Here is an 18,203-nt window from a genome sequence, read left to right as displayed (position 1 = left end):
GTGGACCTTGTTAGAAACTGTGTTAATTTAAATTTTTGAAATTAATAAATGAAGATTTGTATGGTATTTAAACAGTTTGTAAATAAGGTAACAGGGTTGAGCTGGGCTCCTCTGATTTTAGTTTCTGAAAATTTCTGGGTTAAGTTAGCTCAAAATATAATTATAACAGTTTAATTTAAATTATTTTATGTGCATATTGGGCCTAAATTGTGAGCCTGGTTATGGATTTGAGGAATAGTTAGGCTTACTACGGGCCTCGGGGGCTTTAAGCTGGCCCAGGTCCTAGTGCCGGTCCGGCCCATAGGTTGGGTCGTGACACCGACACCCTCACTTCTCTCTCCGTTTTCTCTCTCTTCCCTCCTCCCCTCGCCAGCCAGCCACAGCCCCAACTTTCCCCGATCTCCGCCGCACCTCCAGGACCCTCCCCGCTGCCAGCCGACGCTCCAGGCCATTAGAAAACGGCCCAAAAACTCCCCCATCTTCCCGGCTAATATCCGGCCTATCCGGCTACCAATCGGACCGGGTCTTGTCCCAAAACACATCTACACCTCGAGAGCTTTCCATAGACAACAAGAACACAAAAATCCATTGAGCGGTTTGTCCAATTTTTGCCCGAGAAGTTTTAGCCCATTTTGATTTTCGGGCTAGATTTTTTGAAAACCGTAAATCCCACAAAAAATCGGAGAGTACCAGAGTACTCCACTCGTTGAGAGCTTCGCGGCAATACCCATTTCAAATTTTTCCGACATCATTTTCCGGTGGGTCCCGTGAGACTTCGCAGTGTTTTTTCGAGTATTAAATGAGTTTAGAAAATTTCATAAAAATAATATACTAACCCCCGTGTTATAGGCTTCGCGTATGTATGTTCAATTCGGGAAAAATTCAACGGTTATTCAGGTCTGTAATTTTGGGCTGGGCAGACATACTACTGGGAAAGTTTCAGAATCGGGTTGAAAATATAGGCTACCCCACCGTTTTCAAACGTCTTGAACACATCTCCAGGGTCAGAATTAGCATAGATAAACCCGAACCCCATTTTTCTTAATTATTTAGTGCATGATTTCGATTAAAATTTTATAAAATATTCGTGATAAGTTAGAAAAATATAATTTCTTTTGTATTAGCTTAATAATATTGTTAAGGACCGCGAGGCAAAGTTTTAGGATTTTTAGAGTTCATTTGTGTAGTTTTTGCAAAAAGGGATAATTATAGAGACTAAATTGTAATTTTTTAAATTGTAGTTGTTGACTGTTGGATGGGCCCATGAGGGGCCATGTGATGTGATTGAGTTGTGAATGTGTGACTTATGGATATAGAAGTGCATTTTGAACCATTTTGCAGGTTGGGTAGGTCCTAGGTATAGGAGAGATTCTGCCAAATTTTCGGCACGACTTAGGGTGTTTTTGATCTTTTTCAAACTTATATTGAGTCAAATATATTAAATAATTATAATAAAATTTGTCAGGTGAGCCGGGACAGCCTTCCTTCTCCGCCCAGCCGCCTCAGTGACCTCAATTTAAGTCTGTGAGTAAAATATTAATTTTAATTATAATTTCAATATTATTATATGATAAAGCATGCTCATGCACTACTTATAAATATGTATCTATGTAGTTAAACACTAGGCATGTTTTATATTGCATTCTTAATTGATGAAGTGCCATGATTATTGTTTATGGTAATTTGGAGTAGTATGCATGCATTGGCGTGCGTGTGGTGTGTGGTATTAGATATAAAATAAGACGGATAGACGCGGCTTGTGTAACACCCCAAATTTTATTATTTATGAGTATTTTTGATATTTTAATTTTATTTAAATTTTAGGAATTTTTTTGAGATTTTTCGGATTTTAAAAATCGGGTTCGATTTTCTGAAAATATAAACTTTGATGATTTTTAAAAATTAATTTAAAGACCACGTGGTAAAACTAAAAATATATTTGGAGTCTACGTATTTTTCTGAGTTTTACGGAATTTTTTCGGAATTTTTGGACCTCGTTTTCGGTCCCGAGGCAGAGTAAAAATTCAAAATTTTGTATTTCAAATCGAACCGGCCGAATCGAACCGGACCGGATCGGACCGGTCGAATCGAACCGGCTCCCTTTCCTTTTTCTTCTCCCGCGCGCGTCCCTCTCTTTTCTCTTTCTTTTCTCTCCTCCTCCTCCCCGCGCTGCCGCTCCAGCTTTCTCGCCAAATCCGGCCGATCCGGCCACCGATTGGACCGGGTCTTGTGTCTAAAATCATCTACTCGGCGAGAGCTTTCCATAGACACCAAGAACGCCAAATCCATCGAGCGGTTTGTCCGATTTTTCTGGAAGATTTTAGCCCATTTCGACTTTTGGGCTAGATTTCAAAACCGTGAATCCCACGAGGAAACCGAGGCCACCAGCACGCTCCATTCGCCGAGAGCTTCGCAACGACATAAATTTTGAATTTTTCCGACACGTTTTCGGTGGGTCCCACGGAACTTCGCAGTGTATTTTCGAGCATTTAATGAGCTTAGAAAATTCTGAAAAATTTATGTGCTAACCCCCGTGTTATGGGCTTCGTGTAGGTATCCTCGATTCGCGGAAATTCGGCTGACCTGTTCGCAAATTTCGCCGCATGCACGTGACCGGAAAAGTCTCCGAATTGGGCCGAGGTTTTGGCTAGCCCCATTGTCGACGCCCCGGCGCTGCTCTCAAGTCGGAATCGGCAAAGGTAAACCAGAACCGAGTTATTTATTAATTTTCTAGTACAAAAATAGGATTAAAAATCCATAAAATATTCGTGGTAGCTTAGAAAATTACGATTCTTTTGCAATAGCTTAGTAATATTGCTAAGGACCGCGGCAAAGTTTTATAATTTTTAGAGCTTGTTTGGGCGCTTTTGCAAAAATGATCAATAATAAGGACTAAATTGAAATTTTGCGTATTGTGATGGATGATTGATTTGATGGGCCCAGGAGGGCTGTGTGATATGATTGAACTGTTGATGTATGGATTGTGAGTATAGAAGTGCGTTTTAGCCCTTTTGCAGTTGGGTAGGTCCTAGGTATAGGGAGACTCACGATTTTCGGCGACTTAGGACGTAATTGGTCTTTTTCTTTATTTGTATTGAGTCGATTGTATTAAATAAATGTAATATGATTGTCGTGTGAGCCGATGCCTTCTTCCTCCGCCCAGCCGCCACAGTCATTTGTTGTCATGTCTGTGAGTAAAATATTAATTTTAATTGTATTTTCGATATTATTATATGTTCAGCATGCCCATGCATCACTTATATGCATATATGTATTTAGTTAAACTCTAGGCACGAATTATGTTGCATTCATAATCATAATGTGCCATGAATGTTGTTGTGGTAATTTGGAGCAAGCGTGCGTTGGCGTGCGTGTGATGTGGTGTGGACTATGGATAGGACGGCGATCCACGGCTTGAGTAATTCATGGGACCCGATCCTTCGAGGGTAGTCACCGCTTGATTAATACACTGGTACCATCTATTTGGTTATTAAGTGGAAGTCCGAGCTTGAGTAATTCGCTGGCACCAGGTTGGATTTAAGAGAGTTGTATAGGGGATCAGCTCCCATATGTGATGAGTGATTTTACAGGGTGTGTGAGTGCTCCAAATTACCTTTTTGATGTTATGATGTGAAAATGTTGTGTATGTTGGATTTCACTCTACAGGTTGCATTAGTTTCAGATAGTTATAGAGATTATAGTTAAGATTGATATTATACTCTCTGACTCGAACGCTCACTACTTTTCAAAAATATTTACAGGCCAAAGCAGGATATTTGGTTCTGGGTTAACCTGCCTTTTTACCTCGCATGTTGTTTATCAATATTGTATAATTTTAATTACTCCTTGAATTTCCGGATGTGTTAGCAGTAATTATTTGAAATTGGTCTGTAATATTATATTCATGTTGGACTGTAAACTTAATATTTTAAGTCCGCTTGATGGATTGGATGAGGAGCCGGCTCCCATTTATTATTATGTTGATGAGTATGTGGAGGGTGAGCTCCCAATGGATTGTTTATTGTGTTTACAGTCGGGTGAGTTGAAAACTCCCGTTGGAAAGTCCATTTTATGGCGGACTCTGTCGGTTGTTTTCTTGATATTGGGCCCAAATGGGCCTTAGAGTTGGGTTAATGAATAGTTAAGGCTTACTACGGGCCTCGGGGCTTTAGGTCGCCTGTGTCCTAGTCTTGGTCCGGCCCATAGGTTGGGTCGTGACAAATGTGGTATCAGAGCTTAGGCTCCAGATTCTTAGGGAATGTTGTCTAAAGTGTTGGGAAAAGTCTAATAGGAGTCACATGCGGAAAAATAGGGTCCATATTCGTCTTGCATTGTCGTCTTTGCTTCTAGTTTCTGCTTCATATATTGTGTATAAATATGAGTCTATAGAGCTGTGCAATGTGCAGTTTTGAATTTTGTGGGCTAATGCTGCTGAATTTCAGGAAAATGCGTAGAAGCAGGAGAGCTGCCATTGCACCAGAACCAGATGTGCCTGACGAGGTGTCAGCACAGGATGAGGCGCCTGCCCCGAGGAGGCGGGGTAGGAGGCCTAGAGCTGCTCAAGTAGAAGAGCAGCTACCCACAGTTCAGGAACAGTCTTTCATGGCACAGGGTCCCATGGACCCCATGGCAGCTACTCTAGCTGGGTTGCAGAGGACCATAGATATGATGGCGCAGTATATGGTCCACCCTCCACAGCAGCAGCAGTCCACCGCACCAAGAGGGGAACCTTACAAACAGATCATAAATTTTAAGAAGTTGGTGCCTGGTACTTATGATGTGTCAGACGATGCATATCGGTTTGGATTCTGCAGATGCAGAATGTAATTACAGTTGACTGACAGGAGACTGATAGAGTGTATGTAGCATGTCATGGGGCCTATGCCTAGACAATGGATGAATGACTACGTGTTACCCCGGATGGAGGGTTTGACATGGGCTCAGTTTGTGGAACTTTTTATCAATCGGTTTGTGCCAGAAAGCTTCAGAGATCAGAAGCAGTGGGCCTTTGAGGCCTTAAGAGTAATGGCAGTGCAGAGATGAATATGCTACAAATTTCGAATTGAGCAGATATGCTCCTACAGAGCTCTGAAACTATGAAGGTGAAGAGGTTCCTAAAGGGGCTTGACAGGAGGTATGCGAACCTGGCCATGATGTCGGATCAGTCTTTTGATGTGGTGGTTGATCGAGCCAGACAGATTGAGATTAGCTATGCTGCGGATGACAGTGGGAGAGCAAAGAAAAACAGAGCAGAGGGTTCCTCAGGTGTCCCTTCCATGGGTACTCCGGACAGTGGTGGCCAGGGTAATTACAGAGGAAAGGGTAGGAGCAAGAGAAGTGGTTTTAGACACAGACCACGAGGATTCGCACCGAGTACGGATCCAGCAGTTGGGGTACAGCAGCCTGGTCTAGTTCAGATCCTCTTTGGCACCGTGTGCACAAAGTGTGGAAGAGGACATTCAGACCTTGTTTGATGGGGTCGAGTATGCTCGTGTGGCCAACCAGGTCACTTTGCTAGGGAATGCCCCATGTTCATGAGCCACGATGGGGTCACAGGTTACATTGCAAATGTTCCTCGCCATTGTATCCGGTACTTCCAACATGGCGGCGATCGATTCATGGCCAGGCGAGGACAAGGGGACATGGATTTGGAGGCGGTCAGAGGTAGAAGTCGAGATCGTGGTTACGCCACTCGGGTAGGGGTCAAGCTCGGGTTTTCACCCTGACCCACCAGGATGCTCAAGCTTCAAATGCGATTGTGGCGGTATTCTTCCGTCCATTCTTATGAGGCTCGTGTTTTGATAGATCCGGTGCTACGCACTCATTTGTCTCCCTGTGTTTGCCATGAGGTTGGGTAGAAACCCTACAACCTTAGAATGCCCTTTGTCGGTAGCTACCCCACTTAGTGACAACATAGATGTAGATATGGTTTTTCCGGTAGCCCAAAGAGTAGTGGATGGAAAGATCCTCCCAGACTTGGTTCCTCTACCAAGAATGGATTTCGATGTAATCCTGGGGATGGATTGGTTGGCAACTCACTATGCCACCTTAGACTGCAGGAACAAAAAGGTGTATTTCCACATACCTGGTGTGGAAGAGTTTAGTTTTGATGGTGACAGGAGCGTGGCTCCATATAATTTGGTGTCAGCAATTAGTGCTAGAAAAATGTTGAGGCGTGGATGCCAAGGGTATTTGGCATTTCTGATAGATACATCAGTAGAAGGTGTCGCATGGAAAATGTTCTGTTGTCGAGAATTTATGGATGTCTTCCCGCAGGAGCTTCGGTGGTTGCCACGAGGAAGGGAAATAGAGTTTTGCATCGATGTTGTGCCGGGTACAAACCCCATATCGATGCCACCTTACAGGATGGCACCAGCAGAATTGAAAGAGTTGAAGGAGCAACTATAGGAGCTTTTGGACAAGGGTTTCATACGTCCGAGCACTTCACCATGGGGTGCTCCTGTTCTATTTGTGAGACAGAAGTATGGGACAGTGAGGTTGTGTATCGACTACGCATACCGAACAAGGTGATCGTGAAGAACAAGTATCCACTTCCTGATCGATGATTTGTTTGATCACCCAAGAAGCTAGATTCTTTTCAAGATAGACTGCGGTCGCTACCATCAATTGAGAATCGGGAATGAGGACGTGTCCAAAACGGCTTCGTGACAAGATATGGTCATTATGAGTTCTTGGTGATGTCTTTTGGACTCACTAATGCACCAAAGAACCTTCATGGACTTGATGAACAGGGTGTTCAAGCCATTTTTGGACCGTTTTGTCATCGTATTCATAGATGACATTCTGGTATACTCTCGGACCGAGGAAGAACACGTGTGGCACTTGAGGATGGTGTTGCAGACTTTGAGGGAGCACCAGCTATACGCCAAATTTTCGAAATGTGAATTTTGGCTAGAAAGCATCTCATTCTTGGGACACGTGGTTTCAAGTGACGGTATTCAAGTGGATCCCAAGAAAATTGAAGCTGTAACTGATTGGCTTAGGCCTACAACAGTCACTGAGGTGCGAAGTTTTCTGGGTTTAGCTACTACAAAGCGTTTTGTGCAAGATTTCTCCAGATAGCGCCCCTAACTAAGTTGACCAGAAGAATGTTCCATTCATTTGGACAGATGATCGTGAGGTGAGTTTCCGTAAGCTCAAGGAGTGTCTAACCACCGCCTCGTGTTGACACTACCTGTGAGTGGTGAAGGATACGCTGGTATCGTGACGCCCAGAGTTGGCCTAGGTGTGTTTTGATGCGTAATGGAAAGGTAGTGGCTTATGCTTCAAGGCACCAAGAGGCATGAGTAACTACCCCACCCATGATTTGGAAATGGCGGCTGTAATCTTTGCACTAAAGATCTGGAGACACTATCTGTATGGTGAAGTGTGCGAGATATACACCGACCACAAAAGTTTGAAGTACATCTTCCAGCAGAGGGATTTAAACTTAAGACAGAGGAGATGGATGGAGCTTCTGAAAGACTATGATTGCACCATCCAGTACCACCCTGGGAAGGCCAATGTTGTGGCAGATGCTCTGAGCAGAAAATCTTCCGCGCTTGGCACATTTCAGTAGAGAAGAGACCGTTGATTCGGGAGGTACATGAGTTGATGGATCAAGGTTTAATCCTAGATCTGTCAGATGAGGGGGTATTGTTGGCTCACTTTTCAGTGAGGCCAGACTTGAGGGACAGAGTTAGAGTTTCCCAGCACAGAGACCAACAATTGATGAAGATTATAGAAAGAGTACAGCAAGGTGAAGGTGGTGAGTTTGGATTTGCCAATGATGGCGCCCTAGTGCAAGGTTCTAGGATATGTGTGCCCGATGTGGACAACCTCAGGAATGAAATCATGCAAGAGGCACACTATACACTGTACAGTATCCACCCAGGTTCCACCAAGATGTACCATGATGTGAAAGATAGCTACTGGTGGAATGGCATGAAGAGAGACATAGCAGACTTTGTGTCCAAGTGCTTGACTTGTCAGAAGGTGAAGTTTGAACACTGTGAGACCGTCGGGAAGCTGCAAGAGCTCTCTATCCCGTAATGGAAGTGGGAAATGATTACTATGGATTTTGTGGTAGGTTGCCTCGTACCACGCGAGGATATGACTCGATATGAGTAATTGTAGACCGCTTGACCAAATCACTCACTTCTTACAGTAAAGACTACATACTGCGGGCACAAGATGCCCGGCTCTACATTCGAGAAATAGTCGATTGCATGGAGTTCCTGGCCCATAATATCCGGCGAGGGCCCCAGATTCACTTCTGGTTTTGGAGAAAGTTGCAGAGGCACTTGGCACACTGATTGAACTTCGATGACCTTCCACCCTCGCAGACGGACAAATTGAAAGGACGATCCAAACATCGAAGACATGCTTCGCATGAGTGTCTTGGATTTTGGAGGTCGATGGGATGAGCAACTAGCTCGTGGAGTTTGCCTACAACAACGATTATCACTCCAAAGATAGGGTTGGCACCCTATGAGGCATTATATGGAAGAAAGTGTAGGTCTCTCTGTGTTGGACAGAAATGGGGAAGCGAAAGTGCATGATGTAGACCTAGTGCAAGACACTTGGTAGTTCCTTTAATCGTGGAACGATCGAGGACAACTTTCAAGATGGCGTAAGAGTTATGCGGACCCTGACGGAGGATGTGGAGTTTGCGATGGCGACTATGTATTCTTGAAGGTTTCTCCAATGAAGGGAGTCATGAGATTTGGAAAGAAGGGCAAGTTGGCACCTCGGTATATCGGACCTTTTGAGGTTACCGATAGCTGGAGCGATTGCCTCTGGTTGGAGCTACCACCCAACCACTCTCACGATCATACCGTGTTTCACATCTCCATGCTCAGGAAATACATTCCCGATCCTTCTCATGTACTGCAGCCGGATGTGATAGAGCTAAAGGAGAACTTGACATTTCAGGAGCACTGAGCCATAGTGGACTACCAAGTGAGACAGCTGAGATCCAAACAGATCCCTATGGTTAAGGTTTTGTGGAGGAGTCAGTCAGTGGAAGAGTGCACCTGGGAGTCAGAGCGGGACATGCGTAGCAAGTACCCTTACTTGTTCAATGCATAATCATGTGTTTTATTCTGCCTTGTGTAAAAATTCGAGGACGAATTTTCTGTAAGGGGGGAAGAATGTAACACCCCAAATTTTATTATTTATGAGTATTTTTGATATTTTAATTTTATTTAAATTTTAGGAATTTTTTTGAGATTTTTCGGATTTTAAAAATCGGGTTCGATTTTCCGAAAATATAAACTTTGATGATTTTTAAAAATTAATTTAAAGACCACGTGGCAAAACTAAAAATATATTTGGAGTCTACGTATTTTTCTGAGTTTTATGGAATTTTTTCAGAATTTTTGGACCTCGTTTTCGGTCCCGAGGCAGAGTAAAAATTCAAAATTTTGTATTTCGAATCGAACCGGCCGAATCGAACCGGACCGGATCGGACCGGTCGAATCGAACCGGCTCCCTTTCCTTTTTCTTCTCCCGCGCGCGTCGTCCCTCTCTTTTCTCTTTCTTTTCTCTCTCCTCCCCTCGCTGCCGCTTCCACTTCTCGGGCCAAATCCGGCCGATCCGGCCACCGATTGGACCGGGTCTTGTGTCTAAAATCATCTACTCGGCGAGAGCTTTCCATAGACACCAAGAACGCAGAAATCCATCGAGCGGTTTGTCCGATTTTTGCTCGGGAAGATTTTAGCCCATTTCGACTTTTGGGCTAGATTTCTCGAAAACCGTGAATCCCACGAGGAAACCGAGGCCACTAGGACGCTCCATTCGTCGAGAGCTTCGCAACGACATAAATTTCGAATTTTTCCGACACCGTTTTTCGGTGGGTCCCACGGAACTTCGCAGTGTAATTTCGAGCATTAAATGAGCTTAGAAAATTCTGAAAAATTTATGTGCTAACCCCCGTGTTATGGGCTTCGTGTAGGTATCCTCGATTCGCGGAAATTCGACAGTTGACCGGTCTGTAAATTTCGCCGAATGGACCGTGACCTTAAAAGTCTTCGAATTGGGCCGAGGTTTTGGCTAGCCCCCCATTGTCAGACGTCCCGAGCGCGTCCCCGAAGTCGGAATCGGCAAAGGTAAACCCGAACCTAGTTTTTACGTAATTTTCTAGTGCTTAAATAGGATTAAAAATCCATAAAATATTCGTGGTAGCTTAGAAAATTACGATTCTTTTTGCAATAGCTTAGTAATATTGCTATGTACCTCGGGGAAAAGTTTTATAATTTTTAGAGCTTGTTTGGGCGCTTTTGCAAAAATGATCAATAATAAAGACTAAATTGAAATTTTGCGTATTGTGATGGATGATTGATTTGATGGGCCCGGAGGGGTGTGTGATATGATTGAACTGTTGATGTATGGATTGTGAGTATAGAAGTGCGTTTTTAGCCCTTTGCAGTTGGGTAGGTCCTAGGTATAGGGGAGACTCTGCTGGATTTTCGGCACGACTTAGGACGTAATTGGTCTTTTTCTTTATTTGTATTGAGTCAGATTGTATTAAATAAATGTAATATGATTGTCAGTGAGCCGGGACAGCCTTCTTCCTCCGCCCACCACAAGAATTTGTTGTCAAGTCTGTGAGTAAAATATTAATTTTAATTGTAATTTCGATATTATTATATGTTCAAGATGCCCATGCATCACTTATATGCATATATTTATTTAGTTAAACTCTAGGCACGAATTATGTTGCATTCATAATTAATGTGCCATGAATGTTGTTGTGGTAATTTGGAGCGCAGTGTCGTGCGTTGGCGTGCGTGTGATGTGGTGTGGACTATGGATAGGACCAGGCGCCACGGCTTGAGTAATTGGGACCCGATCCTTCGAGGGGTAGTCACGGCTTGAGTAATTCGGGACCCTCGATTTGGTTATTAAGTGGAAGTCCGAGCTTGAGTAATTCGGCACCAAAGTTGGATTTAAGAGAGTTGTATAGGATCGGCTCCCATATGTTATGATTGATATTACAGGTGTGTGAGTGCTCCAAATTACCTTTTGATGTTATGATGTGAAAATGTTGTGTATGTTGCATTTCACTCTACAGTTGCATTAGTTTGAGATAGTTATAGAGATTATAGTTAAGATTGATATTTTACTCTGAGTAGAACGCTCACTCATGTTCAAAAATTTTACAAAGCCACAGGAGGATATTTTGTTCGGTTAACTCGCTTTTTACCTCGCAGTTGTTTATCAATATTGTGTAATTTTAATTACTCCTAGAATTTCCGCATGTGTTAGCAGTAATTATTTAAAATTGGTCTGTAATATTATATTCATGTTGGACCTGTAAACTTAATATTTTAAGTCTGTTTGATGGATTGGATGAGGGAGCTGGGCTCCCATTTATTATTATGTTGATGAGTATGTGGAGGGTGAGCTGAGCTCCCCAATGGATTGTTTATTGTGTTTACTTTTAGGGTGAGTCGAAAACTACCAGTTGGAAAGTCAATTTTATGGCCGTACTCTGTCCGTTTGTGTTCTTGATATTGGGCCCAAATGGGCCTTAGAGATGGGTTAAGGTATAGATATGGCTTACTACGCCTCGGGGCTTTAGGGTCGCCCAGTCCTAGTCTTGGTCCGGCCCATAGGTTAGGTCGTGACAGCTTGAGAGACATTAACTGGGACCCGGTCTTTTATGGATAAGTCGGGGTAGGCACGACTTGAGAGACACTCGCTAGCTCCCCCATTTGGTTCATTAAACGAAAGTCCGGCTTGAGATACACTCACTGGCAGAGGTTGGATTAAGAGAGCTGTGTAGGGGATCAGCTCCCATATATGTACTCTTTGAGTATTATTGGGTGTGTGAGTACTCCAAATTGCTTTTTTACTGTTATGATGTGATTTGTATGAAAATTCTGATTATGTTGCATTCCACTCTTTATGATGCATTAGCTTTAAATAGCTATAGAAATCATGGTTAAAATTAATATTTTACTCTCTGAGTCAAACGCTCACTCCTGTTCATCTTATTTTTTTAGGCTACAGGAGGATTACTTATTGTGACTAACCTGCTCTTCTTCTTCGCAAGTCAATTAGTAATATCTAATGTATTTTGTACAATTTAATCAAATTTTAGACTCCGCATGTATTATGAGTATTTTAATCAATTTGGGACTGTAATATAATATTGTGTTAAATTTGTAAGAATATTAAATGCATGTATGACTGGATTGGATGAGGGAGCTGAACTCCCATTGGATTTTATGATATTATGAGTATGTGGATGGTGAGTTGAGCTCCCCAAATTATTATATATTGTGTTTACAGGTCGGACGAGTCAAAAACTCTCCATTATATGATCCATTTTATGACCAGACTCTATCCGGTTGAATTTTTGAAATTAGACCCAAATGAGTCTTAGGATTGGGTTAAGAAATAATTAGACTTACTACAGATCTCGGGGCTGTAGACTGGTACAAATCCTAATGCCGATCCAGCCCATAGGTTGGGTCGTGACAGAGAAAAAAGAAAACAAAAAAAGATATGTAAGAGAAATTGTAAATAATTACAAAATTAAAGGATAAAATTATAAATAATATAAAATAAATAAATTAAATAACAATATATCTTAAATACTAACTGGAAAATTAAATAATCTATATGTCAATTTATCATTAATGTCACATAGAATCATGTATGCACTGTAAAATTACTATTTACCACCCGTCTTCGATCGGGATACACATGGGTACAATTGCGCACTTAACCACTCGTTCGTCAGCCCCACTCATTTTCTGTCGAGAGACGCTAATAAATTTTTAACATTAAAACAGTTTGAAAATTATGCAAATATATTTTCACACAGTGATACAAATATCTACGCGGTTCATTTCCGCTAAATTAATTTTACCAAACACCAAATTTTCCAAATGCTACACTCACATTTTTCCTTTGACACTGCATTCGGCTAATAGGGCAACTCCACGCCCTTTCATGTGCCCACTACTCTCATCCTTGGAATGTATTGCGCGTTAACCGCGACAAATTCATAGAAAGAAAACGGAAAATTCCTAAGCAGCATACTTCCACCCATACATTTTTGGGGCTGGAAGTCCACTAGTGTAAATGAACAAACCAAAGAGTCTGAAACCCAAAAATAAAGTTAATAAAATTTCCGGCTGATTCCTTGCTATCATCTAACAACCCAATTTAAACACAATTTCTCCACTTAACTTCAAGCTGTCTTTGATTTTGGCTTAATGCGCTTCACTCTTGAATACAAGAAAACACCAGCAAGGGCAATCCCAGTGCCTGTATCAAATCCACGTGAATAAATTTCAAGAACGAGGAAGTTGAAAGAGTAAAAAGTAGGGAACATGTTTAAAGTAGGATTACCGAGAGAGTTTATAGGTGAGACAGGCGTCTGGAAGAAGATGACAGAGCTCACAATGACCACCACACGCTTCACGCAATTGCCCACAGAATGGGTAACAGGGGACACCCTCTGCAATATCATGTAGGATACCTGCAAAATATAACTCACAATATCAAGCATGGCTTGTAGTAGCCCATATGTTTGGAGTTAGAATACCAATGGTAAAAGTTTTGAAATGCTTTTACAATTGTGTTGAGCACTTGGTTCCGCTGCCTTAACTCTTCAGATTGTCTATTTTTTCATAATTACAAATGCGCGTTCGAAGTTCATTTCCAAATTGTATGAATTCACCATTACTTATGTAGTTCCACTAATTAAGTATAGCCTTGAAGTCCCCACCAAGTTAAAGAGATCAATTCAATGTTGAAATTACAGAAAATGAACTTTTCTCCAACAATAAGCAATACAAATATTTAACCTTCAAAAATTATTACTTTCAAATGTTTGAAAGACAAGTACTACAAGGTACAATAAAAATACTTAAGAAAAGGCAAGTGCAAGTAATCATTCATAAGAAACACAAGTTGTGTGCTTGAGGAAGATAAAAGTCATATGCAAAATGGACAATACCTGCTGATAGGCATGGAAGCAGAGAGCAGCAAAAAGAGACCTAATGTACACCTCTTTAACATTCAACCCCTGTCACACAAATAATAAATACACAAATCAGACAGCAACTTATTTTAATCACGCGAGTTGGGAACCCAACACTTTTGTGAACTTTCAGCTCTGTGGACAAAACTCACAGCAGATTGGAGGTAGGCAGGAGTAAACTTGACACCTTCCATGAAGAGAGATACAGGGGCTAACAAGATAAAGGACATAATTGTTATTATTGAGAAGAGAGTAATGTTGTCCACGGATTCCTGTTAATGAACAAACCACAAATCATTCACAAATTAGAACAAAATAATCCAAATTTAAATATCAAGGCATAAGAAGACAAATTGGTGCATGCAACTAACTTAAGAAAATGGCTTATTCTGTAATTCAATCAAGAAACAAAACCAAACAAGTCCAAATAAACTAATTACTGGAACTGTATGAATCTGAAAAGGTAGAAATTACCTCTTTGTTAACCATGACCTTTTTGCTTAGGACATTACGAGATTGGTTTGTCAAATTGGAAGCCATTGCACTCCAAAACCCCGCCCTTTTACAAAAAAGTAACAATAAAATCATATATACAATTTAGAATAATGTCTTTTAATGAAATCGAGTAAAACCCTCCTAATAAAAACAGTACACCAAAAATATTTCCAGTCACAGTATGACAATTACATACATATCCATATATAATTCTTACCAATTGAAAGAGACCTCAGTTGCTGATGCAAGTGCTACACCACCAACAATTGGTAGAAGGGAACCAACTACCCAGATAGTAGGCAACTGTACAACCAGAATGACAAGAAACAGAGTCAAAGCAGCTTAATTAGCATTTTGGACAACATTAAACTACAAATTCTTCAACTGGTTTCCCTAAATAAGTGATGCCCATGTGGTCAGCTAGTTCTGAATCTGCAACAGAAAGCCGCCATTTCCACAACCCAATAATAAAAATGGTTACTGATATGGCTTCTTTGCAAATCACCTTAACTCGATCCAACGTTATCAAAAAATGCAAATGAATGTGAATAAGAACAAAAGTTAAAGGTGCATAAAAACCTCTCACCTCACCAAGAAACATAGCAGAAAGAACAACTGAGAAGAAAGGTTCCATGGCTTTGATCGTGTGAGTGAATGAAACCGCCACTTTCCCAAGACTCATATTAGTGAAAAGGTTGCCTAGTGTGTGAACCACTGCCAGTGGCACAATTGCAGCAAGCTGTCAAAAGAATTGTCACAATAAGCCTCAATTTTATTCTAATCAATGACCAGACACTATCCACATAAGTTCTGGGATAAATCCAATACCTGAGCTCCACTAACTTTTGGCCTTTTGTAGAGATTGAAAGTCCACATAAGAATCACTAGCAATGTCCCAACAGCAAACTGAACTACAGTAACAGTTACTGGGTATGGATAGACCTTCAAAACCTGTGTGACAAGGAACATTGGAAATTATGATCCATTCCCTTCATTAAGAATTATATTAAATTTATTAAGGCAGGGATGAGCTCAGTTCAATTAACCTAACTTGGTTAACCAGTTTTATAGGTTTTTCTTTTTTTTTTAAGCCAAATTCAATATATAAAAATTAACTTAAACTCAAATCTTTGCGATGGTACCTTAAGTAATGCGCCTTTTTTGCCACAAATTTTTTTATTTTATTTTAATACTTATTGCTATCATTAGAAAGAATATACAAACATTTTTCCAGATTAATTACGTAGCATATTGAAAGGTTAAATTAGAAATGTATAAGGATTTATGGTTGCAAAGTTATAAGTGTTAAAAGAATATTTATTTGATAATATTTAATAAATTATAAAGTAGAATAAGATGCTTCAGTTAATCAATGGTTTTGTAAAAAGATTGTGCGTAAAACCATTTCCTAAAATATCTATTGGCCTACATAGTCAACGGATCGGTCCAATTTGATTGCTGAGAGCCTGATACCGTCCATTTTTCAATGAGAAGACTGACTAAAAAAATTCTAAAGAACTCATATATTCACTAATACCACTCCACAGCAAGCCAGCCCACCTAAATTTCAATTATTGCATTGCTTCCCCCTTGACATATGATCTTTACTGTTTTGAAGGAAGCTATTCTGCATACAATTTATACTCAAACAAACAATATAATAATAATGCAAATCTAACTTTTAACAGGCGAAGCACTTTTTTGACTTAACAGGCGAAGTACTTTTTGGCGAATAATTCCTCAAAAGTGACCATAGAAACGTAAATCTCCACCATTTGCAAAGCGATCTCACATTTGCAACACAAAAAATTCACAATTGACATTCATATTACCACGCACACTCGAAGCAAAGTGAAATCACGCTTAGAACTTAGAAACATCATTCACATAAAACCCCCCCCCCCCCCCCCCCCAAAAAAAAAAAAAAAAGAGAGAGAGAGAGAGAGAGAGAGAGAGAAGAAAAAACGAACCTGCTTGTTGTAGATATTGAAATATATATTGAAAAGAAACCAAAGCCCAAACAACAATCCAAGCTCCAAAGTCTTGGTCAAGCTACTCGATTTCTCGGCCTCACCAGCATTCTCCGGCACTGCCGTCGCCCTAACCTCGAACAGCTCCGTTTTAGGCTTGGAAACTAGAGGAGGCAGAGGATTCCAAGGCCTGAGCTGCGAGGAAGACGAAGCTAAGGACCAGGATCGGCGGGGGAAAACAATATTGCTGGAGTTGTCTAGATCCTGGCGTCTAGATGAAGCGCAAATAGGATCGAATCTAGCAGTAAAGCTAGTGTTAACCAAAGACCTCGGAGGCTTAAGAGGAAGAAGCGAGGGAGAAGAAGAGACAGTGAAGGCTACGCTCTGCATTTTCGCGATCCGAAAAACAGAGCGCCCTTCTTTTTTCTTTTTAGCAGAGGAATCAGGGAAGAGAAATAAGTGAGGGTTTAATAGAAGGAGAAAAGCGTTGGAGAGACCGCCGAGCGCTTGCAGCGAATGGCAACAGGGAAGAGAGGATATTCCTTGGGACTTATTAAGAAGGAAAAAAAAAAAAGTTGGTGAGATTTTGATTTTCTCGCGAAATCCCGGTTTATTAAAAAATCTAGGAAATTTCTTGGTAAGGAGAAATATTGGTGAGGGCAGGAAATGTTTGGTGGGCGAAGGGAAGCAAAAGCCACTCTCTCCACGTCTTGACTTGAGCCAAATTGGAAATCCATTTCTACCAACCCCCACTTTCATTATGAAATTTGGAGATGCCTAACTTTTTGTCCATAATTATCTTTTTGTATATAAATACTATGTTAAAACTGTCAATACAAATTTGAAAATGTGTCCATTAATGAGAAAGCTCTCTATGAGCTTGGAGATTTTTGTACCACACAGACCAATAACCCAATTGCAGTAATTAGTTAGAAATTAGAATGTTCATTGATGGGACTTGCTATATCTTTTTTAGATAATAAACGTTTTGTGTTGCTTGATTAGAAAGCACAAAGTCTCTTCTTCAATCCATTAAACACTTGGCATGTTTTCCACTGGCTCCGGCTGCTCTGCTTTTGGGATCAATAGTTGAATACTTGTTACCCTGCTCAACTGAAGGATTCTAGTGTGACCCGTAATCTTTAGATTCTGCACATCACAAAGAACTTCCTAATATTTGTCAATATCAAGGAATTTCACAATTATGTTAGCCGTTTAAACAACGAGAGACTATTGTTTTCCTTTTTATTCTCTATAATACAATCAGTGTATCACTATCCCTATCCTACAAAATCACAATTATGTGGTAATTCAAACTTCTATTTGCTATGATTTTTATTTTTATATTCAGGGATCACAATGTGCAAGGTATCAATAAAAATCATTTTATCTAATTTCAATTTATAAATTTTATATTTCAATCCATCCTAAATTTGTTTAAAATTCATTTTAAACTATATCTGCTCATACTAAATCCAATTATTGTTAATTGAATATTATCGAAATTAGTTTAATTTTATATATTTTAATAAATAATTTATATGAAGATAATTTTTTATTAATAATTTACATTTTAATAATAAAAAAAGTTATATTTCATAAATTCAATAATTCTATAAAATATTTAATTTTTAATTTAATTAAAATATAATATTCAAAAAAATTATAAATACTATTGTAAAATATATATCATGTTTAATTATTTATACAAATGAATTCATTTAAGATATAAAATTTAA

At 40.3% G+C, this 18,203-nt stretch overlaps 1 protein-coding gene across 1 annotated transcript; it reads right to left on the bottom strand.

Moving 5' to 3' along the window:
- Positions 1-12,835: 12,835 nt before the first annotated feature.
- Positions 12,836-17,033, bottom strand: LOC110642816 (phosphoenolpyruvate/phosphate translocator 1, chloroplastic-like). The gene is made up of 9 exons (XM_058139394.1): positions 16,465-17,033; positions 15,323-15,445; positions 15,081-15,233; positions 14,712-14,797; positions 14,474-14,558; positions 14,152-14,271; positions 13,976-14,044; positions 13,366-13,495; positions 12,836-13,281 (listed from the first exon to the last, which is right to left on the bottom strand). The coding sequence occupies exons 1-9, from the start codon at positions 16,852-16,854 to the stop codon at positions 13,205-13,207; spliced, it is 1,233 nt and encodes a 410-aa protein (XP_057995377.1). The 5' UTR covers positions 16,855-17,033; the 3' UTR covers positions 12,836-13,204.
- Positions 17,034-18,203: the final 1,170 nt, after the last annotated feature.

This window comes from Hevea brasiliensis, chromosome 17 (assembly GCF_030052815.1).
Source record: "Hevea brasiliensis isolate MT/VB/25A 57/8 chromosome 17, ASM3005281v1, whole genome shotgun sequence".
Lineage (NCBI taxonomy): Eukaryota > Viridiplantae > Streptophyta > Magnoliopsida > Malpighiales > Euphorbiaceae > Hevea > Hevea brasiliensis.
Note: the sequence above shows the minus strand (reverse complement) of the source record. Positions and strands in the feature narration are given on the sequence as shown.

Excerpts from the sequence above, each read along its gene's own strand:
- LOC110642816 (XM_058139394.1), bottom strand. The coding sequence starts at position 16,854 with ATGCAGAGCGTAGCCTTCACTGTCTCTTCTTCTCCCTCGCTTCTTCCT. Across the intron at positions 14,798-15,080 it reads CTGCTATGTTTCTTGGTGAG|TTGCCTACTATCTGGGTAGT; the intron begins GTGAGAGGTTTT and ends CTGGTTGTACAG. Across the intron at positions 14,559-14,711 it reads ACTGAGGTCTCTTTCAATTG|GGCGGGGTTTTGGAGTGCAA; the intron begins GTAAGAATTATA and ends TTTTTGTAAAAG.